Source organism: Sinocyclocheilus grahami, unplaced genomic scaffold, assembly GCF_001515645.1.
Source record: "Sinocyclocheilus grahami isolate Dianchi unplaced genomic scaffold, SAMN03320097.WGS_v1.1 scaffold1154.1, whole genome shotgun sequence".
Taxonomy (NCBI): domain Eukaryota; kingdom Metazoa; phylum Chordata; class Actinopteri; order Cypriniformes; family Cyprinidae; genus Sinocyclocheilus; species Sinocyclocheilus grahami.
Genome location: NW_015506333.1, coordinates 224,598 through 250,778, shown reverse-complemented (window position 1 = coordinate 250,778; position 26,181 = coordinate 224,598). Strand labels below are relative to the sequence as shown.

At 41.0% G+C, this 26,181-nt stretch overlaps 2 protein-coding genes and 1 pseudogene across 2 annotated transcripts in view; all 3 read right to left on the bottom strand.

Moving 5' to 3' along the window:
* The window catches only part of LOC107567389 (zona pellucida sperm-binding protein 4-like), a 41,510-nt pseudogene extending 28,425 nt beyond the window's left edge, over window positions 1-13,085 (bottom strand).
* A 1,030-nt stretch (window positions 13,086-14,115) lies between these two features.
* On the bottom strand, window positions 14,116-15,949 carry LOC107567391 (zona pellucida sperm-binding protein 4-like). The gene is made up of 8 exons (XM_016253075.1): window positions 15,590-15,949; window positions 15,327-15,514; window positions 15,156-15,253; window positions 14,927-15,084; window positions 14,658-14,850; window positions 14,444-14,591; window positions 14,296-14,368; window positions 14,116-14,222 (listed from the first exon to the last, which is right to left on the bottom strand). The coding sequence occupies exons 1-8, from the start codon at window positions 15,918-15,920 to the stop codon at window positions 14,146-14,148; spliced, it is 1,266 nt and encodes a 421-aa protein (XP_016108561.1). The 5' UTR covers window positions 15,921-15,949; the 3' UTR covers window positions 14,116-14,145.
* Window positions 15,950-18,869: 2,920 nt separating this feature from the next.
* Window positions 18,870-26,181, bottom strand: part of LOC107567388 (actin-related protein 10-like) — a 9,577-nt gene continuing 2,265 nt past the window's right edge. Inside the window, exons 6-12 of the mRNA XM_016253072.1 lie at window positions 25,165-25,232; window positions 25,004-25,083; window positions 24,892-24,927; window positions 24,674-24,753; window positions 23,835-23,908; window positions 23,440-23,521; window positions 18,870-19,118 (exon numbers count right to left, since the gene is read on the bottom strand). Of these exons, the coding sequence (XP_016108558.1) occupies window positions 18,885-19,118; window positions 23,440-23,521; window positions 23,835-23,908; window positions 24,674-24,753; window positions 24,892-24,927; window positions 25,004-25,083; window positions 25,165-25,232 (654 nt within the window). The 3' untranslated portion in view covers window positions 18,870-18,884. The remainder of the gene's footprint in view (window positions 19,119-23,439; window positions 23,522-23,834; window positions 23,909-24,673; window positions 24,754-24,891; window positions 24,928-25,003; window positions 25,084-25,164; window positions 25,233-26,181) is intronic.

The following is a 26,181-nucleotide window of genomic DNA, read 5'->3' as shown; positions in this document are numbered from 1 at the left end:
AATCAGAATGAGCTTTATTGCCAGGTATGTTTACACATACGAGGAATTTGTTTTAGTGACAGAAGTTCCACAGTGCAACAGAATGACAGTGACAAGACAGGACAGAGATAATAAAAAGAATAATATAAAAATATACAAAATATACAATGTACAAAAAGCCAAAAACACAATATATAATATAGACAATTTTGTATGTACAGTTATGATATGTGCAAATTTGAAATGTAAATAAGTATGTGTGTTAAATAAATAATGTATTCTAGTGTTGTGTGTTCCATGATTATTGTTAAGTGTTCATGAGATGGATTGCCTGAGGAAAGAAACTGTTCCTGTGTCTGGTCGTTCTGCTGCTCAGTGCTCTGTAGCGTCGACCAGATGGCAACAGTTCAAAGGGGGACTGTGCTGGATGTGAGGGGTCCAGAGTGATTTTGCTAGCCCTTTTTGCTCACTCTGGATGAGTACAGTTATTGTAGAGAAGGGAGGGTTGTACCAATGATTCGCTCAGCAGTCCGGACTATCCTCTGTAGTCTTCTGAGGTCAGATTTGGTAGCTGAGCTGAACCAGACAGTTATAGGAGTGCAGAGGACAGATTCAATGATGGAGTAGAACAGTTTCAGCACCTCTTGTGGCAGGTTGAACTTCCTCAGCTGGCGAAGGAAGTACAACCTCTGCTGGGCCTTTTTGACAATGGACTCAATGTGATTGTCCCACTTCAGGTCCTGAGAGATAGTGGTGTCCAGGAACCTGAATGTCTCAATTGTCGTTACAGTACTGTTCATGATGGTGAGTGGAGGGAGAGCAGGGGGGATCCTCTTGAAGTCCACTATCATCTCCACAGTTTTGAGCGTGTTAAGCTCCAGGTTGTTAAGACTGCACCAGACAGCCAGCTCTTTAACCTCCTGTCTGTAAGCAGACTTGTCACCGTCCTGAATGAGGCCGATGAGTGTGGTGTCGCCTGCAAACTTCAGGAGCTTGACAGAGGGGTGTTTAGAAGTGCAGTCATTGGTGTAGAGAGAGAAGAGCAGTGGGGAAGGACGCAACCCTAGGGGGCGCCAGTGCTGATCGTACAGGTGCTGGATGAGAATTTTCCCAGCCTCACTAGCTGCTGCCTGTCTGTCAGGAAGCTGGTGATCCACTGACAGATGGAGGTGGGCACGGAGAGCTGAGTTAATTTGGGCAGGAGGAGGTTTGGGATGATAGTGTTAAACGCCGAGCTGAAGTCCACAAACAGGATTCTCACATAAGTCCCTGGTCTGTCCAGATGTTGCAGGATGTAATGCAGTCCCATGTTGACTGTGTCATCCACAGACCTGTCTGTTCTGTAGGCAAACTGCAGGGGGTCCAGTAAGGGTCCAGTGCTAGCTGCTGCCTGTCTGTCAGGAAGCTGCTGATCCACTGACAGACGGAGGTGGGCACGGAGAGCTGGGATAGTTTGGACAGGAGGAAATTTGGGATGATAGTGTTAAACTCCGAGCTGAAGTCCACAAACAGGATTCTCACATAAGTCCCTGGTCTGTCCAGATGTTGCAGGATGTAATGCAGTCCCATGTTGACTGTATCATCCAGAGCTGTGTTTGCTCTGTAGGCAAACTGCAGGGGGTCCAGTGATGTCCTTCAGATAAGCCAAAACCAGTCTTTCAAATGATTTCATGGCCACAGACATTAGAGACACAGGTCTGTAGTCATTAAGTCCAATAATTTTGAGTTTCTTTGGGATGAGGATGATGGTGGAGCGTTTGAAGCATGAGGGGACTTCACACAGCTCCAGTGATCTGTTAAAGATCTGTGAGAAGATGGGGGCCAGCTGGTCAGCACAGGTTTCCAGACAGGCTGGTGTCACACCTTCTGGGCCTGGTGCTTTTCTTCTCTTGCTCTTTCTGAAGACCTGCCAGTTGTTGGTTTTCCACAGTGCTGGGGGATGGTGTCTTGTAATTGGTGATGCCTTTCAGACCTTTCCACACTGAAGCAGGATCACTGGAAAATAATTGGTTCTTTAGCTTTCCAGTATAATTCCTCTTTGCCACTCTGATCTCCTTTTCCAGTGCGTATTTGGCCTGTTTATACAAGAATCTGTCCCCATTCCTGCGAGCAACTTCTTTGGCCTGTCAGAGTTTTGCAGTGAACCATGGTTTGTCATTGTTGTAGGTTAAATGAGTCCTGGTAGGAATGCACATGTCTTCACAGAAACTGATATAAGATGTTACAGTCTCTGTGAGCTCGTCCAGATCGGTGGCAGCAGCTTCAAAAACACTCCAATCAGTGAGGTCAAAACAAGCTTGTAAATCCATTACAACATTAGTCCATCTTTTTACATTCCTTAACACCGGTTTAGCTGATTTCAGTTTCTGCCTGTAGATCGGTATAAGATTAACTAAACAGTGATCAGAGAGCCCCAAAGCTGCCCGTGGGACAGAGCTATATGCATCCTTTATTGTGGTGTAACAGTGATTCAATATATTACCGTCTGTGATGGAACATGTAACATGCTGTCTATTTTGGCAGTTCACGGGAAAGATTTGCTTTATTAAAGTCCCCAAGAACGATTTTAACAGAGTCTGGGTGTTGTTCTGTGTCTGTGATCTGATCAGCAAGTTTCTATAAAGCTGAGCTCACGTGCGCTTGCGGAGGAATGTAAACACTCATGAGAATGAACGAGCAAAACTCCCACGGCGAATAGAACGGCTTGCAGTTAACGAAGAGTGCTTCTAGATCGGGACAACACATCTTCTTTAACGCTGTAACATCTGTACACCACCTTTCGTTGATGTTAAAACATGTCCTGCCGCAGTGAGATTACCCCGTTGATTCTGCGTCGCGGTCTGCTCTAAACAGCTGAAAGCCGGGCAGATGTAGCGTGCTGTCCGGAATGGCGTCATTCAGACAGGTTTCCGTGAAACACAGAGCAGCAGAGTTTGAAAAATCCTTGTTTGTCGGAGAGCAGATGTTAGTCCATTTTGTTGGGTAGAGAGCGGAGATTTGCCAGATGGATGCTAGGCAACGGCGTTCAAAAACTGCGCTGCCTGAGCTTCACGACGACGCCGGCTCTCTTCCCCATCTGCGCATCCTGAAGCGCTTGATCAGTGCCACTGCTCCGCCAACTACAATGTTCAGAAAAACGTCTGAATATTTGAAATCCGGTAGAAGATTTTGTGGTGTGTTCTGCCGAATGTTCAGCAGTTCATCCCTGGTATTGTTATCTTATTCACTAAGATGGCGCTGCCAAGTTCGGATGCTGGATACTTTCTTTTGCTCTCTCTTTTTACACACATATCGTCTGCACTGATCACTTACGACAAAGGAACACTTTTGGACATTGGACCCCGCTACACTAACCTTGTTTCAGGACACTTTATCCTCCAACCCATCGTGGCCATCTGAGATTCTCCGGAACGCTGAGATGAACAATGGCCACTTGAATAACCCACCATGGCGACGGATTAAGAAACACCACGGGAAACACGCTGGGATTCGCAACAGACTGAGGAAAAGAGCACACAGCCCTCCTCTGCTGAGCATTCTGCTTGCCAATATCCAATCCTTAGAGAATAAGTTGGACGATCTTAGAGCCAGGATAAGTTTCCAACGGGACATTAGGGACTGTAGCATCCTTTGTTTGTCTGAAACATGGCTAACGACCTCGGTCCCGGACACTGCTGTAACGCCATCTGATAACTTCTCTGTTATAAGGATGGACAGAACAGCCGAGGCCGGTAAATCCAAAAGGTGGTGGAGTGTGTTTCATGATTAACAAGAAATGGTGTGACCCCAGGAATATCTCCACTCTGTTGCGCTCCTACTCGCCTCATCTGGAACATTTATCCATTATTTGCCTCCCATTCTATCTGCCCCGGGAGTTTTCATCGATCATCGTTACTGCTGTTTACATTCCACCACAAGCAGACACCAGCTTGGCTTTGTCTAAGCTTCACGATGTGCTCAGCGGTTACATTAACAAACATCCTGACGCTGCTTTTATCATCGCGGGGGACTTTAACAAAGCCAACCTCAGGCAGGTCATGCCGAACTTTTATCAACATATATCCTGTCCAACTAGAGGACCGAATACACTGGATCATTGCTACTCTCAGTATAAGAATGCCTACAAAGCGCTCTCACTACCGGCTTTTGGCAAATCGGACCATGCCACCATTTTCCTCACACCGGAATATAAACAAAGGCTCGTTCATGAACCCCCGGTGCTGAGAGTAGTGACGCGCTGGTCCTCCCACTCAGAAGATATGCTACAGGCGGCTCTTTATGACGTCGACTGGGACATGTTCCGAGCGAGTTCATCTGACATCAGCGAGTTCACAGATGTAGCATTAAGCTTTGTAAACATGCTAAACGAACAAGCAACAGATACAAAAACTATAAGGACCTTCTCAAATCAAAAACCGTGGGTGGACAGAACAATCCGTGCTGCAGTAAACAAATGCACTTCTGCATACAACGCCGGTCTGTCGTCGGGGAACATGAGTGAGTACAAAGCATCGTGCTATGATGTCCGACGGGCGGTAAGAGCCAACAAACTCCGATAAGGGAACGAATAGTCTCATTTTCAGCTAAATGACTCCCGACGCATGTGGCAGGGACTGAGGACTATCTGTGCCTTTGGAAATAAATCCTCTGCAGCTGTGAGAGCAGACCCATTGCTGGCTGACGAGTTAAAATCTTTCTACAGCTGCTTTGAATGCAATCGAATACATCCATCTTTAATGAGTCCCTTGCTACCTCGGTGGTTCCCACCCCCTTCAAAAAATCTGTCACCATCCCTGTACCTAAGAACAATAACCCCTCTTGCCTGAATGACTATCGACCAGTTGCCCTCACGTCAATAGTCATGAAGGTCTTTGAGAAACTTATAAAGAACAACATTTGCTCCTCCATCCCTGATACTTTGGACCCTCTTCAGTTTGCCTATCGCCTCAACAGATCTACTGAAGATGCCATCTCTTACGTCCTGCACTCTTCCCTCATGCACATTGACAGCAGCAGTGGGAACTATGTAAGGCTGCTATTCATCGACTATAGGTCAGCTTTCAATACTATAGTCCCCATCAAGCTAGCTTCTAAACTCATGGACCTCTGCCTGAATTCTTCACTCTGCAACTGGATTCTAGATTTCCTCACTGGTAGACCTCAAGTGGTGAAAGTAGGCCAGTTCACCTCCAACTCCAGCACCCTGAACGTGGGAGCTCCACAGGGCTGTGTCCTCTGCTCTACACACATGACTGCATGTCTTCCCACAGCTCCACATCTATTATCAAATTTGCTGATGATACTGTGGTTCTGGGCCTCATTTCCAACAATAATGAGGCCGCATATTTGGATGAGGTAGATAAACTCACATCATGGTGCCAGGACAATTGTCTCTCTATGAATGCGAGTAAAACTAAAGAGCTGATTGTGGACTTCAGGAAGAGACAGCAGCGGCCCTATACTCCTCTTATGATCAGTGGGACCCCAGTGGAGAGGGTGAGCAGCTTCAAGTACCTTGGTGTAAACATCTCCAAGGACCTGACTTGGACGTCACACATCCAAACTCAGGTTAATAAAGCCAGGCAAACACTGTACCATCTGCGACAGCTGAGAAAATTCAGGGTTTCGCCAGCAATCCTGAAAACTTTCTATTCAGGAGCCATAGAAAGTGTATTGACTCAGTGTATCTCAGTGTGGTATGGGAACAGCTCCTGTCAAGACTGCAAAGCCCTGCAGAGAGTTGTGTGCTTAGCTGAGCGCATCTCAGGGTCTGCTCTCCCCTCTCTAAAGGACATCTACCTCAAACGCTGCAAAAGCAGAGCTGTTAAAATCATCAAGGACTCCAACCACCCTGGTAACTGTCTTTTCATTTTGCTGCCATCTGCTAAGTGCTTCCATAGCCTGATGGCAAAAACCGAGAGACTTAGGAGGAGCTTCTTCCCCCAGGCCATCAGGCTCCTAAACTCAAACTCAGTCTCTTAACACCAACATGACTTCACTTAATTATCAGTAAGATACTGACATTGTCACTTGCACACAGCAATTTCTGTAATATTTTATTTATTTACTTTTTTACCTCTATTGCTGCTATGTAACTACCCTGTACAACCTGTTTGCACATTCTTCTCTTGTACATTCCTGCTCATCTTAATATTTATTAAGTCTACAGTATACTGTCCTGCGCATTTTATTTTAATCTTACTTTTTCCATACCTATATTTGTATATAATTTTCTTGTGTTTGTATTCTTTAATAATTGCACTGTCCATGGAGTGGACCTGACGTACATTTCACTGCGGGTCATATATTCTCTATATAACCATGTATGTGACAAATAAAAAATCTTGAATCTTGGTAAAACTGATCGTGTTTGAGAAAACAAAAAACACAAAAACAGGAAAAATGAACAAAAACAGTACAAACACTGGAGAGCTAAGCACTGAGGCGGCCGTGTGCGGCGCCATCTTACTTGCATCTGTGATCGGTGTCTCAGTTCAAGTCTCAGTACCAGCAGGAATTGTACGTGGGAGGAGTGAATGTATAACGCTCTTTATATCAATATAAGATGCTATGCGATGGCACCTCAGACGGCAGCCTCAGTGTTTGGCTCTCCAGTGTTTGTACCGTTTTTGTTAGTTTTTCCTGTTTTTTGTTTCTCAAACACGATCAGTTTTACCAGGGATGAGCTGCTGAACATTCGGCAGTACACACCACACAATCTTCTACCGGATTTTGTTTATTCGGACGTTTTGCTGAACGTTGTAGTTGGCGGAGCAGCGGCGCTGATCAAGCGCTTCAGGACGCACAGACGGGGGAAGCGAGCCGGCGCACTCGTGAAGCTCAGGAAGCGCGGATTCAAAACGGCGCTGCCTAGCATCCAACTGGCGAATCTCCGCTCTCTACCCAACAAACGGACAAACTTCTTCTGCTCTCCCGGACAAATAAGGATTTTTCACACTCTACTGCTCTGTGTTTCACGGAAACCTGGCTGAATGACGCCTTTCCGGACAGCGCGCTACAACTGCCCGGCTTTCAGCACTGAGGCCAATCAACAACTTGCATATTTAATATACAAGTTTCACAATTTGAGTTGAATTACTGAAATAAAATGAACTTTTCCACGACATTCTAATTTATTGAGATGCACCTGTACAGTCATCGGTCTCAAGGATGGAGACGAGCCTGCTTACAGACAGGAGGTTAAAGAGTTGGCTATCTGGTGAAGTCTTAACAACCTGGAGCTGAACACCCTTAAAACAATGGAGATGATCGTGGACTTCAGGAGGAACCCCCCTTGCACTCACCATCATGGACAGCACTGGAGTCATTCAGATTCCTAGGCACCACCATCTCTCAGGACCTGAAGCGGGACACTCACATTGACTCCACTGTTAAAAAGGCCCAGCAGAGGTTGTACTTCCGTCGCCAACTGAGGAAAATCAACATGCCACAGGAGCTGCTGAAGCAGTTTTACTCAGTCATCATAGAGTCTGTTCTGTGCACTTCAATAACTGTCTGGTTTGGTTCAGCTACAAAATCAGACATCAGAAAACTACAGAGAATGGTTCGCACTGCTGAAAGGATTATTGGTGCCCCCTGCCTACCCTCCAAGAACTGTATACATCCAGAGTGAAGAAAAGGGCTGTGGATCCATCACAGCCAAGCCATCTCCTTCTTGAACGTTTGCCATCTGGTCGGCATTAGAGAGCACCGAATACCAGGACAGCCAGGCACAAGAACAGTTTCTTTCCACAGGCAATCTACCTCATGAACAGTTAGTGTTCTCCCGTTGTGCAATTAAAGTGTGCAATAACCTTAAACTTATTTATCACTCTAAATCCTAGTACAGCCCTACAACTTTATTCCTATTCTATAGCACTCCTGTACATACAATTTATTCTTTTGTGGTTTATATTTATGCATGTGTATTTTAGTCATCTTATTTTTATTATCTATGTGTGGTCTCTGTGTACTGGAAGCTTGTGACATTAACAAATTCCTTGTACGTGCAAACATACTTGGCAATAAAGCTCTTTCGGATTCTGAATACCCACAGCTGACATGCCTTTGAGCAAGACACCAAACCCCCAATTGCTCCCCAGGAAAGTGTATGCACACTTGGGATAAACGCAAGTTGGTTGGATGGGTTAAACGTCCTGTTAATCAAACCGAAGTTAATTAACCCTTAAAATATAACCTTATGTGCTGCCCCAGGTTAGCAACTGGAGGATGGGTAATGGTCATGGCTTGTACAGAAGCCTGGACTCAGAACACATTACTCTACAAAAGGTCCCCCCCCCCCACAACGGAAAGAGGCATGTAATACCAGATTCTGCAGAGTCAAAACAAAGAAAGCTCAGGGTCCTGCAAAGTTGATTAAAAACACTATTTACACGACCAGAGTAACTTCTCCACTAGAAACCACGGTCTGCTCACTAGAGATCGCCTTGATGCGAGTGTCTCTTCCTGAAAGACAGATGTTAAGTGTGAATGCACTTATAAATTCTCAGTTCCTCTAGTCGAGAGAGCAAGAACTCACGTTTCCTGGTGCAGCTTTGCTCACAAGAGCCAGAAGAGGGATGGCACACCTCTGTACTGCAGTGGATGAAGATCTGACAGGGAAGAAAGAGGCTCAAGTCATAGAATTCACAAGTAGTAAAATTAAAATGTTCAGGTAAACGGGGGCATACGGTTTCCTGCAGAGGAGCACAACAAAGCGCTTGTAGTGAGTTGGGAAACGAAGACCAGAGGATCCAGGTCACTGGAACCAGTGTGGTCAGGTAAAGGTCATCCTGGTAAGGGCATCTGAAGACAAATGGGAAGGTTAGAAAGAGTCTCCCAGCAGACTAACTGGATAAAGAATGGCATTACTCACCTGTCGATCAGAAGGTCCCACTGGGGGAGACTGAGTGGACTGGGGGTTGATGTCGCCCAACAACGTCCTAGCATCAGGACAACGTTGTGGTCAGTCCTCTCCATAATGCGCACCTCAACATACACAGGCTCTCGCAGGACTTTTGTGACAGGATAATCAGCATCACTGAAGTAGGACGTGTAGGCCTCATCCCCTGAGGAACACCACAAGGGTTTAACCAGACTCAAGTTTGAAAAGCTTTAGGAAGACAGGACAAGACCTTACCTTCTGCACAGCCTTTGGTGACACATTGGCCAGTCTGAGCTCCACCCTGAGAGGTCCAGGAGCAGCTACTGGTGGAGGTACGGAGTTGACCTCCACAACCAGGGCTTCCACAGAAGATCCAGAGTACCTACACTGGAAGAGAAGCCTGGACAACAGACGGTGACCTACTAGCATTTATCAGAGATTAACATTCACACCAGGGCTGGACTGGGACAAAAAAATATATATAATAATAATAATAATAATAATAATAAATATATATATAGGCCCTGGCATTTTTTGGTCCAGGCGGCCCATCACCACATACATCCCCATCTATACCAGTCAAAAGTTTGAACAGCAAGTTTTTTTATTAAAGAATTCTCTTCTGCTCACCAAGCCTGCATTTATTTGATCCAAAATACAGCAAAAGCAGTAATATAGTGTAATATTTACCATTTAAAATAACCGTTTCTATTTGAATTTCAAAACTTAAATTTATTCCTGCGATTTCAAAGCTGAATTTTTAGCATCATTACTCCAGTCACAGGATCCTTCAGAAATCATTCTGATTTGCTGCTCAAAAAACATTGTTGAAAACAATGGTAGAATTTCAGGTTTCTTTGATTAATAGAAAGTTCAGAAGAACAGAGTTTCTGAAATATAATTTGTAACATTAGGTCTCTATCGTCACTTTTGATCAATTTAAAGCATCCTTGCTAAATAAAAGTATTAATTTCTATCATTTCCCAAAAAAGCTGACGCCAAGCTTTTGAATGGTATATGTATTGTTGCAAAAGGTTAGATTCCTGCCACCGTTGCGAGAATAAATTAATTTATTCCTGTGATTTCAAAGCTATATTTTTAGCATCATTACTCCAGTCACAGGATCCTTCAGAAATCATTCTGATTTGCTGCTCAAAAAACATTGTTGAAAACAATGGTAGAATTTCAGGTTTCTTTGATTAATAGAAAGTTCAGAAGAACAGAGTTTCTGAAATATAATTTGTAACATTAGGTCTCTATCGTCACTTTTGATCAATTTAAAGCATCCTTGCTAAATAAAAGTATTAATTTCTATCATTTCCCAAAAAAGCTGACGCCAAGCTTTTGAATGGTATATGTATTGTTGCAAAAGGTTAGATTCCTGCCACCGTTGCGAGTCCCTATCAAGCACTTTACCAATCCCTTCTCCTCCTGCCTTGCTCTTTGGCCCGCATCACTCAGCGCAGAGCAAGCCTGTTCTTGATAAATCTCCTGTGAAAACATGGGAAAAGCCAATGAGGAAGAAGTTGGGGTGATGCGATCTTTATATAGGCGGAGCAAAACACTTCATCGCTCCATCTATAGTGCATTGTGATTGGATGTTTACGCTGTCAATACAGGAGACAAACCAATGGGCCACTGGCTGCTCGCAGTCCCGGCGTGATGGTTTAAGGCAAAAAAAAAACACACATTCTGTCGGCCCCTTAAGTGCGTCGGCCCACCGGGAAAATGCCCGGTATGCCCGATTACCAATCCAGCCCTGGTTCACACCAAGTCATAGATCACCTACTCAAAATGACTGTCCCTTGTGATAGAACCAAACGGTCCAATCCCCACTTCATACGAGGAGGTCATTCTGTTCTCATACACCACATATCCACGGTCCTCCTGTGAATAGCAACACTGTTGGCATCCAGTCCATCATAAGCAATGCAGAATAAAACCAGAAGCAGCTGCTCACCATCATGCTTGTGCCACATGCGGTCACAGGGAACTGGTATATAGCAAAGTAAGGTGTGGACTCCACAGGAGCGCAAGATGGGTCATTTCCACCCAGTAGATGAACCGAATCCAGACTCAGTCGAGGCAGAGTAACATCTCTAGCCACCACTACCACAAACTGACCATCTCTAATACACTGGACAGTCACTGGAACAGGGTACAAGAGCAGGTTAAGGCTGAGGATCAATTTAACATGAACAGAATAAGATTGAGAACGCTTACCTGCCCTCCCATAGTAACACTGCTGTCTCTTAAAGCAGCAGTTGATAGCTTCACACTCAGCACCACTGATCCCAGGTTGTCCACATTGGATCTGCTCATAATCAGCTACAGCACATTTATCAAGGAGCTCTGTCTGCGCCACTGGTTTCTGTAGCTGAAACTGCGGAGGATTGTGATGATTTTGGCTCACATTTTAAAAAAACCCACCAGTTCACTATCTCAACAAATTAGAATACTTCATAAGCTTTAATTACTGCCTCAATTCGGCGTGGCATGGAGGAGATTAGTTTGTGGCACTGCTGAGGTGGTATGGAAGTCCAGGTTTCTTTGACAGTGGCCTTCAGCTCATTTGCATTTTTTGGTCTCTTGTTTCTCATTTTCCTCTTGACAATACCCCATAGATTCTCTGTGGGGTTCAGGTCTGGTGAGTTTGCTGGCCAGTCAAGCACACCAACACCATGGTCATTTAACCAACTTTTGGTGCTTTTGGCAGTGTGGGCAGGTGCCAAATCCTGCTGGAAAATGAAATCAGCATCTACAAAAAGCTGGTCAGCAGAAGGAAGCATGAAGTGCTCCAAAATTTCTGGGTAAACGGGTGCAGTGACGTTGGTTTTCAAAAAACACAATAGACCAACACCAGCAGATTACATTGCACCCCAAATCATCACAGACTGTGGAAACGTAACACTGGACTTCAAGCAACTTGGGCTATGAGCTTCTCCACCCTTCCTCCAGACTCTAGGACCTTGGTTTCCAAATGAAATACAAAACGTGCTCTCATCTGAAAAGAGGACTTTGGACCACTGGGCAACAGTCCAGTTCTACTTCTCTTTATCCCAGGTAAGAGGCCTCTGACATTGTCTGTGGTTCAGGAGTGGCTTAGACATTCTAATTTATTGAGATGCACCTGTATACTTGCACTCTGCACCGCAAGTCTCCACGAGCGCATCTGGCAGTATGGATGAGGCTTGACGCACGCGCAACCTGTGTCGACTCGCGCCTGGCTCTGCGTTTAAAATTAATGTAAATTCAGTCTAACTGCTTGCTAATTTCACTTGGATGAAATGAAACATTCAGCACATTTTCCACTTGTTCTTAAAATCCCAAATACTTCAAATGAATAAATCAGCCTATGTAACATATGTAATACTTTAATAATTGACTTAAGAAATAGTTCATTTATAAACAATAAACAAATATTTTCTGTGAAATTCAGTAATTAAGTTAATTCTGTAAAAGTAGTTATACCATTATAATCTTGCCTGCTGAAAAAAAATAAAATAGAACCCCTCCCAAAACACAATAAAAATTTAATGGATTTCAGGGTTATAATGGGAATTGTATTGGTTTGAATGTAAAATATAATAGTGTCTACTAGTATTTGATGGATTCTATTGGTGGGATGTAATCTGGCAGATGTGAACCAATAGAACAACAGTAATTCCTTTTGGAATAATGCCCAAAACAAAAAGGAATATTGTAATGGTTTAATGGAAACTATAAAAATTTCTGTGATTGTTTCTATTGTTTTTTTCAGCAGGGTAATGATACCCATACTGTGCTGCACATTGACAATATTGAGCTGAAGCTTACTTTGCAAATTTAAAATCGCAAATCAAATCGCAATGTCAAAAAAAAAAATTAATTCACCATTTGATATTTTCCCCCAAATCGCACAGCCCTAATATAAAGGAGCAAACAAAGAGGTGTCTAAAACTTCCCCGGCAGACCCAAGAAGTGACTAACTTTTAAATCAAGGGTCACTACATTGTGCATAATTCAAAATAGCATACTAGTATGAATTGCTGCTATTTTGAATTTAGCCTTGGTTTTATCCTTCAACTAGCTGAATCCAATTGTTGACAATTCTAGATAGTTTTATTTGTAGAAACATTTTGGAATGAACAGGTCTGTATCTTCAGACTGGCTCAGAAGTTGATTTAACATTCTCATGATTAACATGAAGCTTTGAGTGATACTTGAACCCTGTCCCAGACATAGCTGCTTTATTCTTAAATGCTGCATAATTAAAATAGTCCTTTTATACGGTGCTTTTAAAATCTTGCACACACACACACTAAGATCAATATCCTTCGGTATAGCCCAAAATTGTATTTGCCAGAGTGCAAGTTAGCCCTTCACTGATGAAATAACACCTCAAATTTGTTGAAATGCCTAGTAATTTGTTTGTCAGAGAAGGATTGGCTCCACCAGGTTTCTCTCAGCTAAACATGCCAAGGAATTTTACCACCATCACCTTTGTTTGGAGTGGGACAAAAAAAAAATGCTTACACATAAAATTTAAAAAGCAACACTTTTGACCTGACAGCAAAGGCCAAGTATGGTAACCCATACTTGAAAAAGGTCCTCTGCATTTAACCCTTCCAAGTTACTGCATGCACATCAGAAGCAACAAGTAGTGAACACACCCAGAGCAAGTCCGACACCAACCATTACGCCACAACTGCCCAGATTGCAACTAAATCTTTCCCCATTTAAGTAGATAGTACTAGCAGAACTGACAAATGAATCAAATATGACTTACAACCATCATGAAATACTTGACCTGCAGTCATGGTCTAATGGTTAAAGTGTTGGACTTGTAACCCAAAGGTCATGGGCTCAAGTCTCAGTACCAGCAGGAATTGTACGTGGGAGTGAGTGTATAATGCCCGCTACCTTATATACCCACAGCTGAGGTTACCTTGAGCAAGACACCAAACCCTCAATTGCTCACCATGTGCACTTGGATGAGATCAATGCATGTTGGTTGGACAGGTAAAATTCCGTTAACCAGTCAGAAGTTACCGATTAAACCTTAATTTGGTACCTTATGCAGTGGCCCAGGTTAACTGTAGGATGGATAAGGGTCACAGCTTGTACAGAAGCCTGGACTCAGAATGCATGACCTTACAAAAGGTCGTGGAACTTGTTTAAGTGGGGAAAAAAGGAAGAAAAAAAAAAAAAAAAAAAAAAAAAAAGCATATAATACCAGCCTCTGTAAAGCCAAAACAATACCAATAGACAGATCTTTCCACAGTTTATTAAAAACACAAGATTTACATGACCAGAGTAACCGCTCCACTAGAAACCACAGTCTGCTCACTAGAGACATCCTTGATACGAGTGGCTCTCCCTGAAAAAGAAGTGTTAGAAGTGTGAATGCACTTACATAATCTGTTCCTATAGTCAAGAGAGCAATAACTCACGTTTCCTGGTGCAGCTTTGCTCACAAGAGCCAGAAGACGGATGGCACACCTCTGTACTGCAGTGGATGAAGATCTGACAGGGAAGAAAGGGGTTCAAGTCATAGAATTCACTAGTAAAATTAAAATGTTCAGGTAAAGGGGGGCATACAGTTTCCTGCAGAGGAGCCAGTGAGGCTGGATCTACAAATGTGAACATCTTCACAACAAAGCGCTTGTAGTGGGTTGGGAAATGAAGACCAGATGATCCAGTCACTGGAACCAGTGTGGTCAGGTAATGGTCATCCTGGTAAGGGCATCTGAAGATGAAAGGCGGTTAGAAAGTCTCCCAGCAGACTAACTGGATAAAGAATGGCATTACTCACCCATCGATCAGAAGGTCCCACTGGGGGAGACTGAGTGGACTGGGGGTTGATGTCGCCCAGCAGCGTCCCAGCATCAGGACAATGTTGGGGTCAGTCCTCCCCATAATGCGCACCTCAACATACACTGGCTCTCGCAGGACTTTTGTGACGGGATAATCAGCATCACTGTAGTAGGACGTGTAGGCCTCATCCCCTGAGGAACAACACTGGGGTTTAAACCGAAACTGCTGGAGTTTGAGATGCTTTAGGATGACAGGACAATACCTTACCTTCTGCACAGCCTTTGGTGACACATTGGCCATTGGCCAGTCTGAGCTCAACCCTGAGAGGTCCAGGAGCAGCTACTGGTGGAGGTGGAGGAACAGAGTTGACCTCCACAACCAGAGCTTCCACAGAAGTTCCAGAGTACCTACACTGGAAGAGAAACCTGGAGAACAGATGGTGAGCTAGTAGCATTTATCAGAGATTAACAGTCACACCAAGTCATAGGTCACTTACTCAAAATGACTGTCCCTTGTGATGGAACCAAACGGTCCAATCCCCACTTCATACGAGGAGGTCATTCTGTTTTCATACACCACATATCCACGGTCCTCCTGTGAATAGCAACACTGTTGGCATCCAGTCCATCATAAGCAACGCAGAATAAAGCCAGAAGCAGCTGCTCACCATCATGCTTGTGCCACATGCGGTCACAGGGAACTGGTATATAGCAAAGTAAGGTGTGGACTCCACAGGAGCGCAAGGCGGGTGATTTCCACCCAGTAGACGAACCGAATCCAGACTCAGTCGAGGCAGAGTGACGTCTCTAGACACCACTACCACAAACTGACCATCTCTAATACACTGGACAGTCACTGGAACAAAGTACAAGGGCAGGTTAATTCTGAGAATCAGTTTAACAGGAACCGAATAAAATTGAGAACACTTACCTGCCCTCCCATAGTAACACTGCTGTCTCTTAAAGCAGCAGTTGATAGCTTCACACTCAGCAGCACTGATCCCAGGTTGTCCACATTGGATCTGCTCATAATCAGCTACAGCACATTTATCAAGGAGCTCTGTCTGCACCACTGGCTTCTGAAGCTGAAACTGCGGAGGATCCCGCTGGTTAGTTTGTTGTTGAACTGGCTGCTGAAACCGCTGGTCAGTTTGCTGAATCATCAGAGCTTGAGGGTTCTGGAGCAGATTACTCCACTTTGGAACAGCATGACAGAATGCACAAACTGCCAAAATCTGAAACAAACACCAACTTACAGCCATTGTTCAACAGCTAGTCACAATGTTGAGATGTTGCCCTTTGGTCTTTTTTGTACTCTACAGATTTCAGCTAATTAACGATAGTCCCTCCCTCTTCATTAACACTCATGGTTTTCCAGACTTGCAGAAACGGGAGCTTATGCAACTGAGTGATTCTCAATGGATCTCAAGATTCAATTCTTATTTTTCCAATTTTGAACATAAATGCACAAACTTAATTCATAATATCTTACTAATCTGATTGTAATTGGTTCTCAAATTCTGTTAACATGGTGTTTCTTGATTCCAATGTCATATTGACAACAAATAAGAAAGGTTCAAGCCCAAGTTAGTTACTGGAACCTGCCAAAAGTAGATGTTCATCTTTGGTGCCGTTGTCCTTACCACTCCCTGCAGACAAGTGTGCTCTTACAAATATGATGAAAATACTATTTTAAGCATTAAATGATTTTAAGTATATGGAAGCTTATTTCCACAACAGAATAAAAAAAAAATGAAAAAGGTTATTTGGACCATTTATGTCACGAATGATCTCACAGTTCGCGAAGATCTCAACAATGCTGACTTTTTTTCGCCAGATTTACCTTTTTGGTTCCTTGGGGGAAATAAGCTTCCATAGAAGTACGTCAAGCAAGTTTATTGAAGCCACTGGAAAATACATAGTTAAAGAGAAACCCTGACAGCCTTTTATTCTTTACAATCAGACCTCAAACTTTCTTTAATAAAATATGACTGCAAAAAAAAAAAGAAAAAGAAAAGAGCAATCTGAGTTAACATGACTGAATCAGTTGACACTTAATGGACAAGTATAATAGATGAAGATATTTAGTAAATGTCCTACCGTAAATATATCAAAACTTAATGTTTGATTAGTAATATGCATTGCTAAGAACTTCATTTGAACAACTTTAAAGATGATTTTCTCAATATTTAGATTTTTTTGCACCCTCAGATTCCAGATTTTCAAATATTGTCCGATCCTAACAAACCACACATCAATGGAAAGATTATTTATTCAGCTTTCAGATGATGCATACATCTCAATTTCAAAAAAAGTGACCCTTATGACTGGTTTTGTGCTCCAGGGTCACATTTGTAGAAATGTAGCATCACATCCAATTACTTTTTCATTGGAGGAAGTGTTATCCAGCTAACAGGGAATGTGCTGATGAGGTTATGAACAATCGTTCAAAAGTTATTTGGTCTTTAATAATGCTCTCAAAACGTTGGCACAAAAACATTATTCATGCATTGATCATGGAATTTTTCTGAAACATTTTAGCTGGACGTTCGTCTAACATTTTTTAAAAATGTTACTACTTGTTTCACGATGTTCAGAGAACATTCAAAAGTAACATTTCCATCAAATGATCAAATGTTCCCTTAACATTCTCATAACCACGAAAAAACATTTTAAAACAACTGGACGTCCAGTGAACATTCAAAAATAACATTTTGTGCCATAGAATGGAAAACTGTATTTACCTTGGCATAGTTGAAACACTACCTTGGCAGTGTTGCCAGATATTGCTATTAAAACAAACACAAACTGATAAACAAATACAAATAAACTCTGGTTTTGTGCTCCAGGGTCACATTTGTAGAAATGTAGCATCACATCCAATTACTTTTTCATTGGAGGAAGTGTTATCCAGCTAACAGGGAATGTGCTGATGAGGTTATGAACAATCGTTCAAAAGTTATTTGGTCTTTAATAATGCTCTCAAAACGTTGGCACAAAAACATTATTCATGCATTGATCATGGAATTTTTCTGAAACATTTTAGCTGGACGTTCGTCTAACATTTTTTAAAAATGTTACTACTTGTTTCACGATGTTCAGAGAACATTCAAAAGTAACATTTCCATCAAATGATCAAATGTTCCCTTAACATTCTCATAACCACGAAAAAACATTTTAAAACTGGACGTCCAGTGAACATTCAAAAATAACATTTTGTGCCATAGAATGGAAAACTGTATTTACCTTGGCATAGTTGAAACACTACCTTGGCAGTGTTGCCAGATATTGCTATTAAAACAAACACAAACTGATAAACAAATACAAATAAACTGAAATTATTTCAAATCGTTTGCAATTAAGATAAGATAAAGATATCGCTGACCCTAAACTGCAACGTCCTACTTTAATAACTTTCTAAAGTGTCAAGTGGAAAAGACAAGTCCAAAAACGATTATAACAGCTGGATCTGGCAACACAGAGGCTTCACTCACGACTCTCTCAAGCCTCGTTCACTCCGCCAGTGTCTCGCAGCGATCACGGATGCTAAACATTCTTGCAAAATCTGTCTGATACAGGCTCAAACATATAAGGTTGGATGCCTAATCTCTGCATCGTTCACGCCGGACAGTAGAGATCTGTTTGCTGTGTGAGCTACTGAAATGAGCCAATCAGAGCAGAGCTCAACATTATTATTCATGACCCTTCCAAATAAGGTAATAACAGACCATTTCATTCTAGGGACAAATCCTAGGGTTGTAAATGCACATGTAAAACAGTTTCTGGAGAATTTTTGTCTTTCCCTAAGCCACATACCTTCTATGTAGATATGATTTAAAATATAAAGTATCAATGCACTCTATGGCACCTTTAACTGGGACTATGAACTCATATTTTAGCCAGAAGCAATAGTTTGACGTTAAAAACATCTTAATGCTTCAGCTTTTGTCTTCTCCAGATGTTAACTGATGGACTGGAGTGCTGTGGATTATTGTGATGTTTTATCAGCTGTTTGGACTCTCATTCTGACGGCACCCATTCACTGCAGAGCATCCATTGCTGAGACACTGATACAATGCTACATTTCTACAAACCTGATGAAGAAACAAACTCATCCTGATCTCAGATGACCTGAGGGTAAACACATTTTCAGCGAATCTTCATTTTCACAACTGCTTTATTGAACGCGTTAGATCTTTTCTCGTCCCATGCAGAGGTCAGGAGTCTCAAAGCCTCGGCCGTGCCGTTCTTTGCTCACCTCCTAACCAAGCGGTGCAGTTGGGTTTGGCGGGTGGGCTGTGGATTCGGAAGCTCTTGGTAGCCAGAGCATCGCAGTACTTGGGTTTCTCCACCAGCGAGCGGATCTCAGACAGCAGTCGGTGCAGGAACCCGGGAAGCATGGCCGTACCGCCGATTATCACCACGTTCTCCGACAGAACCTTGCGAGTGTCAATGGGACACTGGTGAGGAACAAACACACAATGAACAAGGTGCATGCTGGGAAAACGGAGGACTATAGATGTAACGGTATGAAAATTTCTCATCACGATTATAGTGACCAAAATGATTACGGTATTGTTAAAATGTGCTGGACACTTAAATCATTTCACCAATTTTTGTACTTAAAATCAACAATAAATAAAATTAATTTCTGTTTGCATAAACACTAAAACTATAACATTACCAATGATGTCCGGATTTTAAATGACAACAGTTTATCTAATTACGTATGAAACCTCACATTTCAGCCTTTAAATAAATAAAAGGGTCAAAATGATAACTGATTAATAAATGATTATATGTATTTTATCAGCTCCATAAATAATTCTAGATACCTTATGCGAATTGTTTAAACGTGCAGAATCCACATAAGCTTGTTTTTCATCAACCGGTCATAAATTACAGCAGGGCATGCAAATTAACTCAGTTTTAGTCTAGACAGAAGCTGCTCAGACTGAATGTGAATATAAGTCTCCACTCTGTGACAGCAGGTGGCGCTGATGGAGCAGCAGAATTACAGCAGTTTCTCGTAAAGAACACTAGTTTATTAAATATTACACATGGAGCGAAGATGAAAACAAAATGCCATCGAATCTTTTCTGAAGACCGTCAGAACCTTCAGAGGTACATATAATTAATTCATTCATATATTCATTTGTATAATTCCCTTAGCACTCTTTTAAAACCTCGCAGCTTTCTGCCGTGTTTTCACACAAATCGAAACTAGCTAGAATAGGCCGTGGGTGTTAAAATAAAAATAAATATTAAATAAATTTAGCTTTGATTATATAAGCAAACCAAACTAATTAGTGATGCATGCAATATTAGCTGAAACGGTTTTGTAAGCGACTGTGGATAAATGTCAATAAAACAGCTTTATAGAGAGATTAATAATGTCATATTTACCTCAAGAAAAACATTCAATGACCATAAACTTGATAGTCGGCAAGAAAAAATAACTCTAGGAGGAACATTATGATAAATATATCCACTAAAATTACATATTAATTATATTTGTTACTGAACCTTTTGTCTTTATTATTTAATGCATTTTTACACGAATCTGTCATGAAGACAAGTTTTTTTTTACAGCCACCATTAAAATGTTTATATTTCAACAAGGAATTATTAGCTGATATAAAAACTGCCTTATGTGCAATTTAGATGTCGATATACATATTCATACATTTTATGTTTGAATGAATCTGTCATTAAAACTGTTCAAATGCTTATATTTCAACAACGAATTGGAGTTGGGCCGATACCGATATGGTGGCCGATATATCGTGCATCCCTAGTAGAAACAAAATAGAGCTTGCAGATTTTGGGTCCCGTGACGTCATCGCAACATGCATTCAGTCAAAGAAAGGTTTCTCAGTTCCAAAAATTTAATGAACAGCCTCGCGTTCTCTTCAGTGAAGAAAGCAGTTTAATTCATTGCAGACTTCTGTTAAAGCTACAGATATCAGAACAAACGCCACTGATGTGGAAACCAGGAAAAACATTGTTCAATAAACACAAATCCCCACCGTTCACCGTGGCTTTAACAGTAAAACTATAGGAACAACTTGCGGCAGAAATGCTCTGATGCTTTCGAGTGCCTGACACTTTTCCCAGCACTTCAAAGCTTTAGTATTACCGAATTTGAAAGTTATTTTTAATGTGATGACATTATTTGTTCATCCTTCATAGGTTGCCCCATTTATAAAACGAAAAGTTTCATAATGTAGGAAAGCAAACACTTATTTAAAGGGGTCACAGGATGCCCATTTTCCACAAGTTGATATGATTCTTTAGGGTCTTAATGAAAAGTCTGTAACATAGTTAGGTTAAAATTTCATTGCAGACTTCTGTTAAAGCTACAGATATCAGAACAAACGCCACTGATGTGGAAACCAGGAAAAACATTGTTCAATAAACACAAATCCCCACCGTTCACCGTGGCTTTAACAGTAAAACTATAGGAACAACTTGCGGCAGAAATGCTCTGATGCTTTCGAGTGCCTGACACTTTTCCCAGCACTTCAAAGCTTTAGTATTACCGAATTTGAAAGTTATTTTTAATGTGATGACATTATTTGTTCATCCTTCATAGGTTGCCCCATTTATAAAACGAAAAGTTTCATAATGTAGGAAAGCAAACACTTATTTAAAGGGGTCACAGGATGCCCATTTTCCACAAGTTGATATGATTCTTTAGGGTCTTAATGAAAAGTCTGTAACATAGTTTGGTTAAAATTTCTCAATGGTAGTTTAAAAACACCTTTTTTCCCCTGTCATAAACAGCTCTTTTCAGCGCCAAGCCGTTTTGTAGCATGTCGCTTTAAATGTTAATGAGCTCTGCTGACTCCGCCCCTCTCTTCCAGCTGCTCTCCTAGAGACTGTTTACTTTAGACGCATTCATCTGAAACTTGCTAATTAGCACATTATTAGGAAAGGTGATTTGCAAAGATTTGTTAAAAACCTTACAGTCACTTCTTCTGTAGATGAGGCTGGATCACGAATGATTCGCGCGAACATAAACGCATTTATGTAGATCGAGGGCGCATTCCCTTCAGAAACAATGTAATCGGCTGGGTGAATTTTTATCATTATAGGGTGGTTGTGTACACACACAGCCAACACACATTTCAGTTCAAACAAAGTGCATGTAGCATCCTATGACCCCTTTATTTAAAAATGAATGTGATTTTCTCACCTTTTTGATCAAAATTATGCATTTTTTATGAAACGTACCTATATTCAAGTGCTGATAAAAAAAGAATGCTTTAAGCTAGAATAAAACTGATTTTTTTTGGTTTAAAAGTAGAGGCTCTGATCTTTATTTTGGTATATTGCATATTCAAATATCCATACAGCAAAATATACTGGAGGCCATCAAATTTGAGTGAAAATCATCAAAATCGCTGGCAACTTTAAAAAAAAATGCTGGCGGGGAAAGGGTTAAATTATCAACAAAATAATAATTGCTGTTAATAGTGTTCATCGTCTCCTTGATTACGTCTTTAATTGATTTTCCGTACATTTCTGCCATACAGTGGTGTGAAAAAGTGTTGGCCCCCTTCCTGTTTTTTAAATTGTTTGCATATTTGTCACATTTAAAAGATTCAGATCATCAAACAAATTTTAATATTACACAAAGATAATGCAAGTAAATACAAAATGCAGTTTTTAAATGATTATTTATTTTATTAAGGGAAAAAAAGCAGTCCAAACCTGCCTGGCCCTACGTGAAAAAGTAATTGCCCCTAAATCTAATAACTGGTTGTGCCACGCTTTGCAGCAACAACTGCAATCAAGTGTTTATGATAACTGGCAATGAGTCTTTCACGTCGCTGTGGAGGAATTTTGGCCCACTCTTCTTTGCAGAATTGTTTTAATTCAGCCACATTGGAGGGTTTTCGAGCATGAATGGACTGTTTAAGCATCTCAATCGGATTTCTTGATTCAACAGGTCTGGCAGTAATCAGGCCTGGGTGTGGCTAGTGAAATTTAACTCAGCTTTCTAAAATAATGTGGTTAATTGCAGTTCTTTCATGATTTAACAGGAGGGGGCAATTAATTTTTCACGTAGGGCCACGTAGGTTTGGACAGCTTTTTTCCCTTGATAAATGGAATCATCATTTAAAAACTGCATTTTGTATTTACTTGCATTATCTTTGTGTAATATTTAAATTTGTTTGATGATCTGAAACATTAAAGTGTGAAAAACATGCAAAAAAACAAGAAATCAGGAAGGGGGCCAACACTTTTTCACACCACTGTATGTACATTAACTGACAGTCACCACTGATAAACTACCACTAAATATTGTAGAAACTTAATTTGCTGTAAAGTTGCTTTGCACCGATTTGTATCGTGAAAAGCGCTGTACAAATAAACTTGAATTTAATTGAACAGTAGATGGCTGCAGAGAAGTACTTAGTTATAGGCATATTAGCCATTTCCACTCCTAATATAAATTTTTTGTATTTATTAAATTATATTTAGACATTATGAATGACAGTAATATTTCTGTTATTTCTATTCGCTGGTGCCCTACAGTGGCTCTCGAAGACAGAAAAGTCATAATGTTAGAAGAATGTTGTCTGTGGTATATTTCCGCTGAAAAACAATAAGAAATGCAGCAAATATCACCACAAATTTTGAGAAAAAAGGCGCAGCACGGTCATTTTAAGACGCAAAAATCAGAAACAAGAAATCCTGGTTTAATATGCTTATCAGTGGCGACCTCATCCTCATCCTTTAATAAAAAATTCAATTGAACTGAATATTTTGTACCTTCACCAAAGTGTCCAGCAGCAGCGTGGCGATGGATTTCTCCTCGTTATCCTGCTCGAACAACATCTCGGCCACAGAGTCTCTGGAAAACAGCAGAGCACGTTTCAGTAAGAAGCACAGAACGTGGGTCAGATTAATAAACAAAACCCCGTCCGTAAGAGAGAGCGGCCCGGTCAGCAGGAGGAAGCATCGGAGACAATAAACATCTTAAAATCTGTGGATAAAAGCTTGAGATTAATAATGTCAAGACATCCAATGGCCATAAACTTGATAGTCAGCTAGAAAAAATAACTCTAGGAGGAACATTATGATAAATATATCCACTGATATGTGACTGCGAGGTATTCGAGTTGGGGAAAAAGCAGATCATCGCGTCTGGTTTGAAGGGTTTTTACCTGATGGATCCCTTGATATGCAGAATCTTCCGGCCATCCAACGGATATTCCACATCTGGGGGAGGAGCCGGTCTCTAATGGACCAATCAGAGCAACCGTGAATATTTACTCAGTTAACATACTGAATTATTAATCTGAGATTAATCTTAAACATGTTATTGGTAAAACTATACATATATCTAATAAGATAACAAAAATCTATGACGTATGACGTATGAAAAAAAATATCACAGATGAGCGAAACTCCATTTGTGCAAACATTAAAAAAAACACTGGAGAAAATGCTACATGTTACACAGTTTGTACAGCGTGGGATAATTTTTATATTATTTAATTAGTGCATTGTGCGATTTAGATTAAGTTGAATTCAGAAAGTGTTTATTTTATTCCTCTGATAATGTTTATGCTTCATTAAATAAAGTGTTGCTGGAAAATTTATTTTTACTTTATTATTTTTTTAATGGCATGTCGTACAATTAACAGAAAACTATATAAAACATTTAATTCTAAATTACACTACCAAATTTGTTTTTCTCACCGAGGCTGCTTTTATTTGATCAAAAATACAGTATAAATTGTGAAATATTATTCTAATGTAAAACAGCTGTTTTCTCTGTGAATCTCTGTTAAACTGTAATGTATTTCTGTGATGCGCAGCTGTATTTTCAGCATCATTCCTCCAGTCTTCAGTGTCACATGATCTTCAGAAATCAGTATAATATGCTGATTTGTTGCTTAATTATCGGTTATTATTGTGAATATTTGTTTTCTTTCCCGATATTTCTAGCAACTGATCATCTGAATCGACTGATGGCTCTAACAGTCGCGTGTTCTCTGACCTCAGCAGATCCGTCCATGTTAAATTTGGCCTCCTGGATCTTCATGCCCCTCTGCAGGTCACTAACGAAACACACTCGCACTAAATACAGACACACCGACAACACAGTTAGCTGTTCAAGTCAACATGAAACAGTGTTCGCAATTTTACAGACGAGTCAAGAGTAATGTAGAGCGAGACATGATTTTATGCATGAGGAGGCGTGTCTACATGACGTACCTTTGATATCCTCCACGACATCCTCTGGAACAGAACCTGTGACGAAGACCAATAGATAATCAAAGCCTGATGGATCAAATATAATACAAAGTGTGTGAAGCGTCGGTCTTACTGATGACGGTGGGCAGACTGAGGCCGGTGCCAGAGTCGGTGTCTAGCGTGCATTGCTCACTCAGCAGACTGTGCAGCTCCCTGCAGACGAACAAGAGCACTGAGAACACAAGCATCGTGATCGGCACACAGCCTCTCTTTTATCTGATGCTCCACACATACCTATGAATGGCTTTTCCTCCCATCGGCAGAGCTTCCCATGCAGACAGGATCGGAACGCCTTCATAGATCTAGTGCACTGTTAAAGTCATCTAAACACTTCAATACACAGATAATATTGTGTGTGAACACAACAGGTGAAGACAAACATGCTTTCCTTTAGAATAACATCACTCATCAATCATTCAGACCAGGAATAAGAATTAAAGGAATAGTTGTAGCACTCAGCAATGGGTGCCGTCAGAATGAGAGTCCAAACAGCTGATAAAAACATCACAATAATTAACAGTTAACATCTGGAGAAGAGAAAAGCTGAAACAAATCCAGCATTAAGATGCTTTTAATGTCTAAAATACAAGTTCATAATCCATAATAACGCTTCCTCCAGTGAAAGAGTGCATCTGCTGTTGTCTCTCACATCAACATCCAGCCACATATGTGTTTAGAGCTGTTTAAACGCTGCTTGATCTGTGCAGATTTCTCTCCTGATTCACACCAGAACACTGACTCACTGGAGGAAGCGTTATTACAGCTAAAGGGAATGTTCTCTCAACGTTATGAACAAATGTTCTTCCAGCAACATTAACAGAACGCTCATTCGAAGTTATCTAGCCTGTAATTGTGGACTTAAAATGTTATCTACACATTGTTTATGCCACCTTTTTTTTACTAAAACCTTTTATTTGGACGTTCATCTAAAGTTTTCTTTTTTAAATGTTTAAATTTAAATTTTTACACTTGTTTGAGAGAACATTCAAAAGTAACGTTCCCATAATGTTTGGAAAATTATACAAATGGAATGCTCGCTTAATGTTTGTATAACAGAAAAAAAACCCCGGACATTTTGAACATTCAGTAAACATCCAGAAATAGCATTTTCATAACATAATAGGAACGTCAGCAAAATGTTCTTAGAACATGTTTTTGTTTAACTGGTATTACGGACTCATATTTTAGTTAAAACGTCTTGATGGATTTGTGTCTTCTCCAGATGTTAACTGATGGACTGGAGTGCTGTGG

Bases quoted from the DNA above. Each gene is read 5' to 3' on its own strand.
- LOC107567391 (XM_016253075.1), bottom strand. From the start codon at position 15,920: ATGGCTGTAAGTTGGTGTTTGTTTCAGATTTTGGCAGTTTGTGCATTC. The intron at 14,851-14,926 runs GTAAGGTATTGT...GTTGTTCCTCAG, and splicing joins CACCAAAGGCTGTGCAGAAG to GGGATGAGGCCTACACGTCC. The intron at 14,592-14,657 runs GTGAGTAATGCC...TTTCATCTTCAG, and splicing joins TGGGACCTTCTGATCGATGG to ATGCCCTTACCAGGATGACC.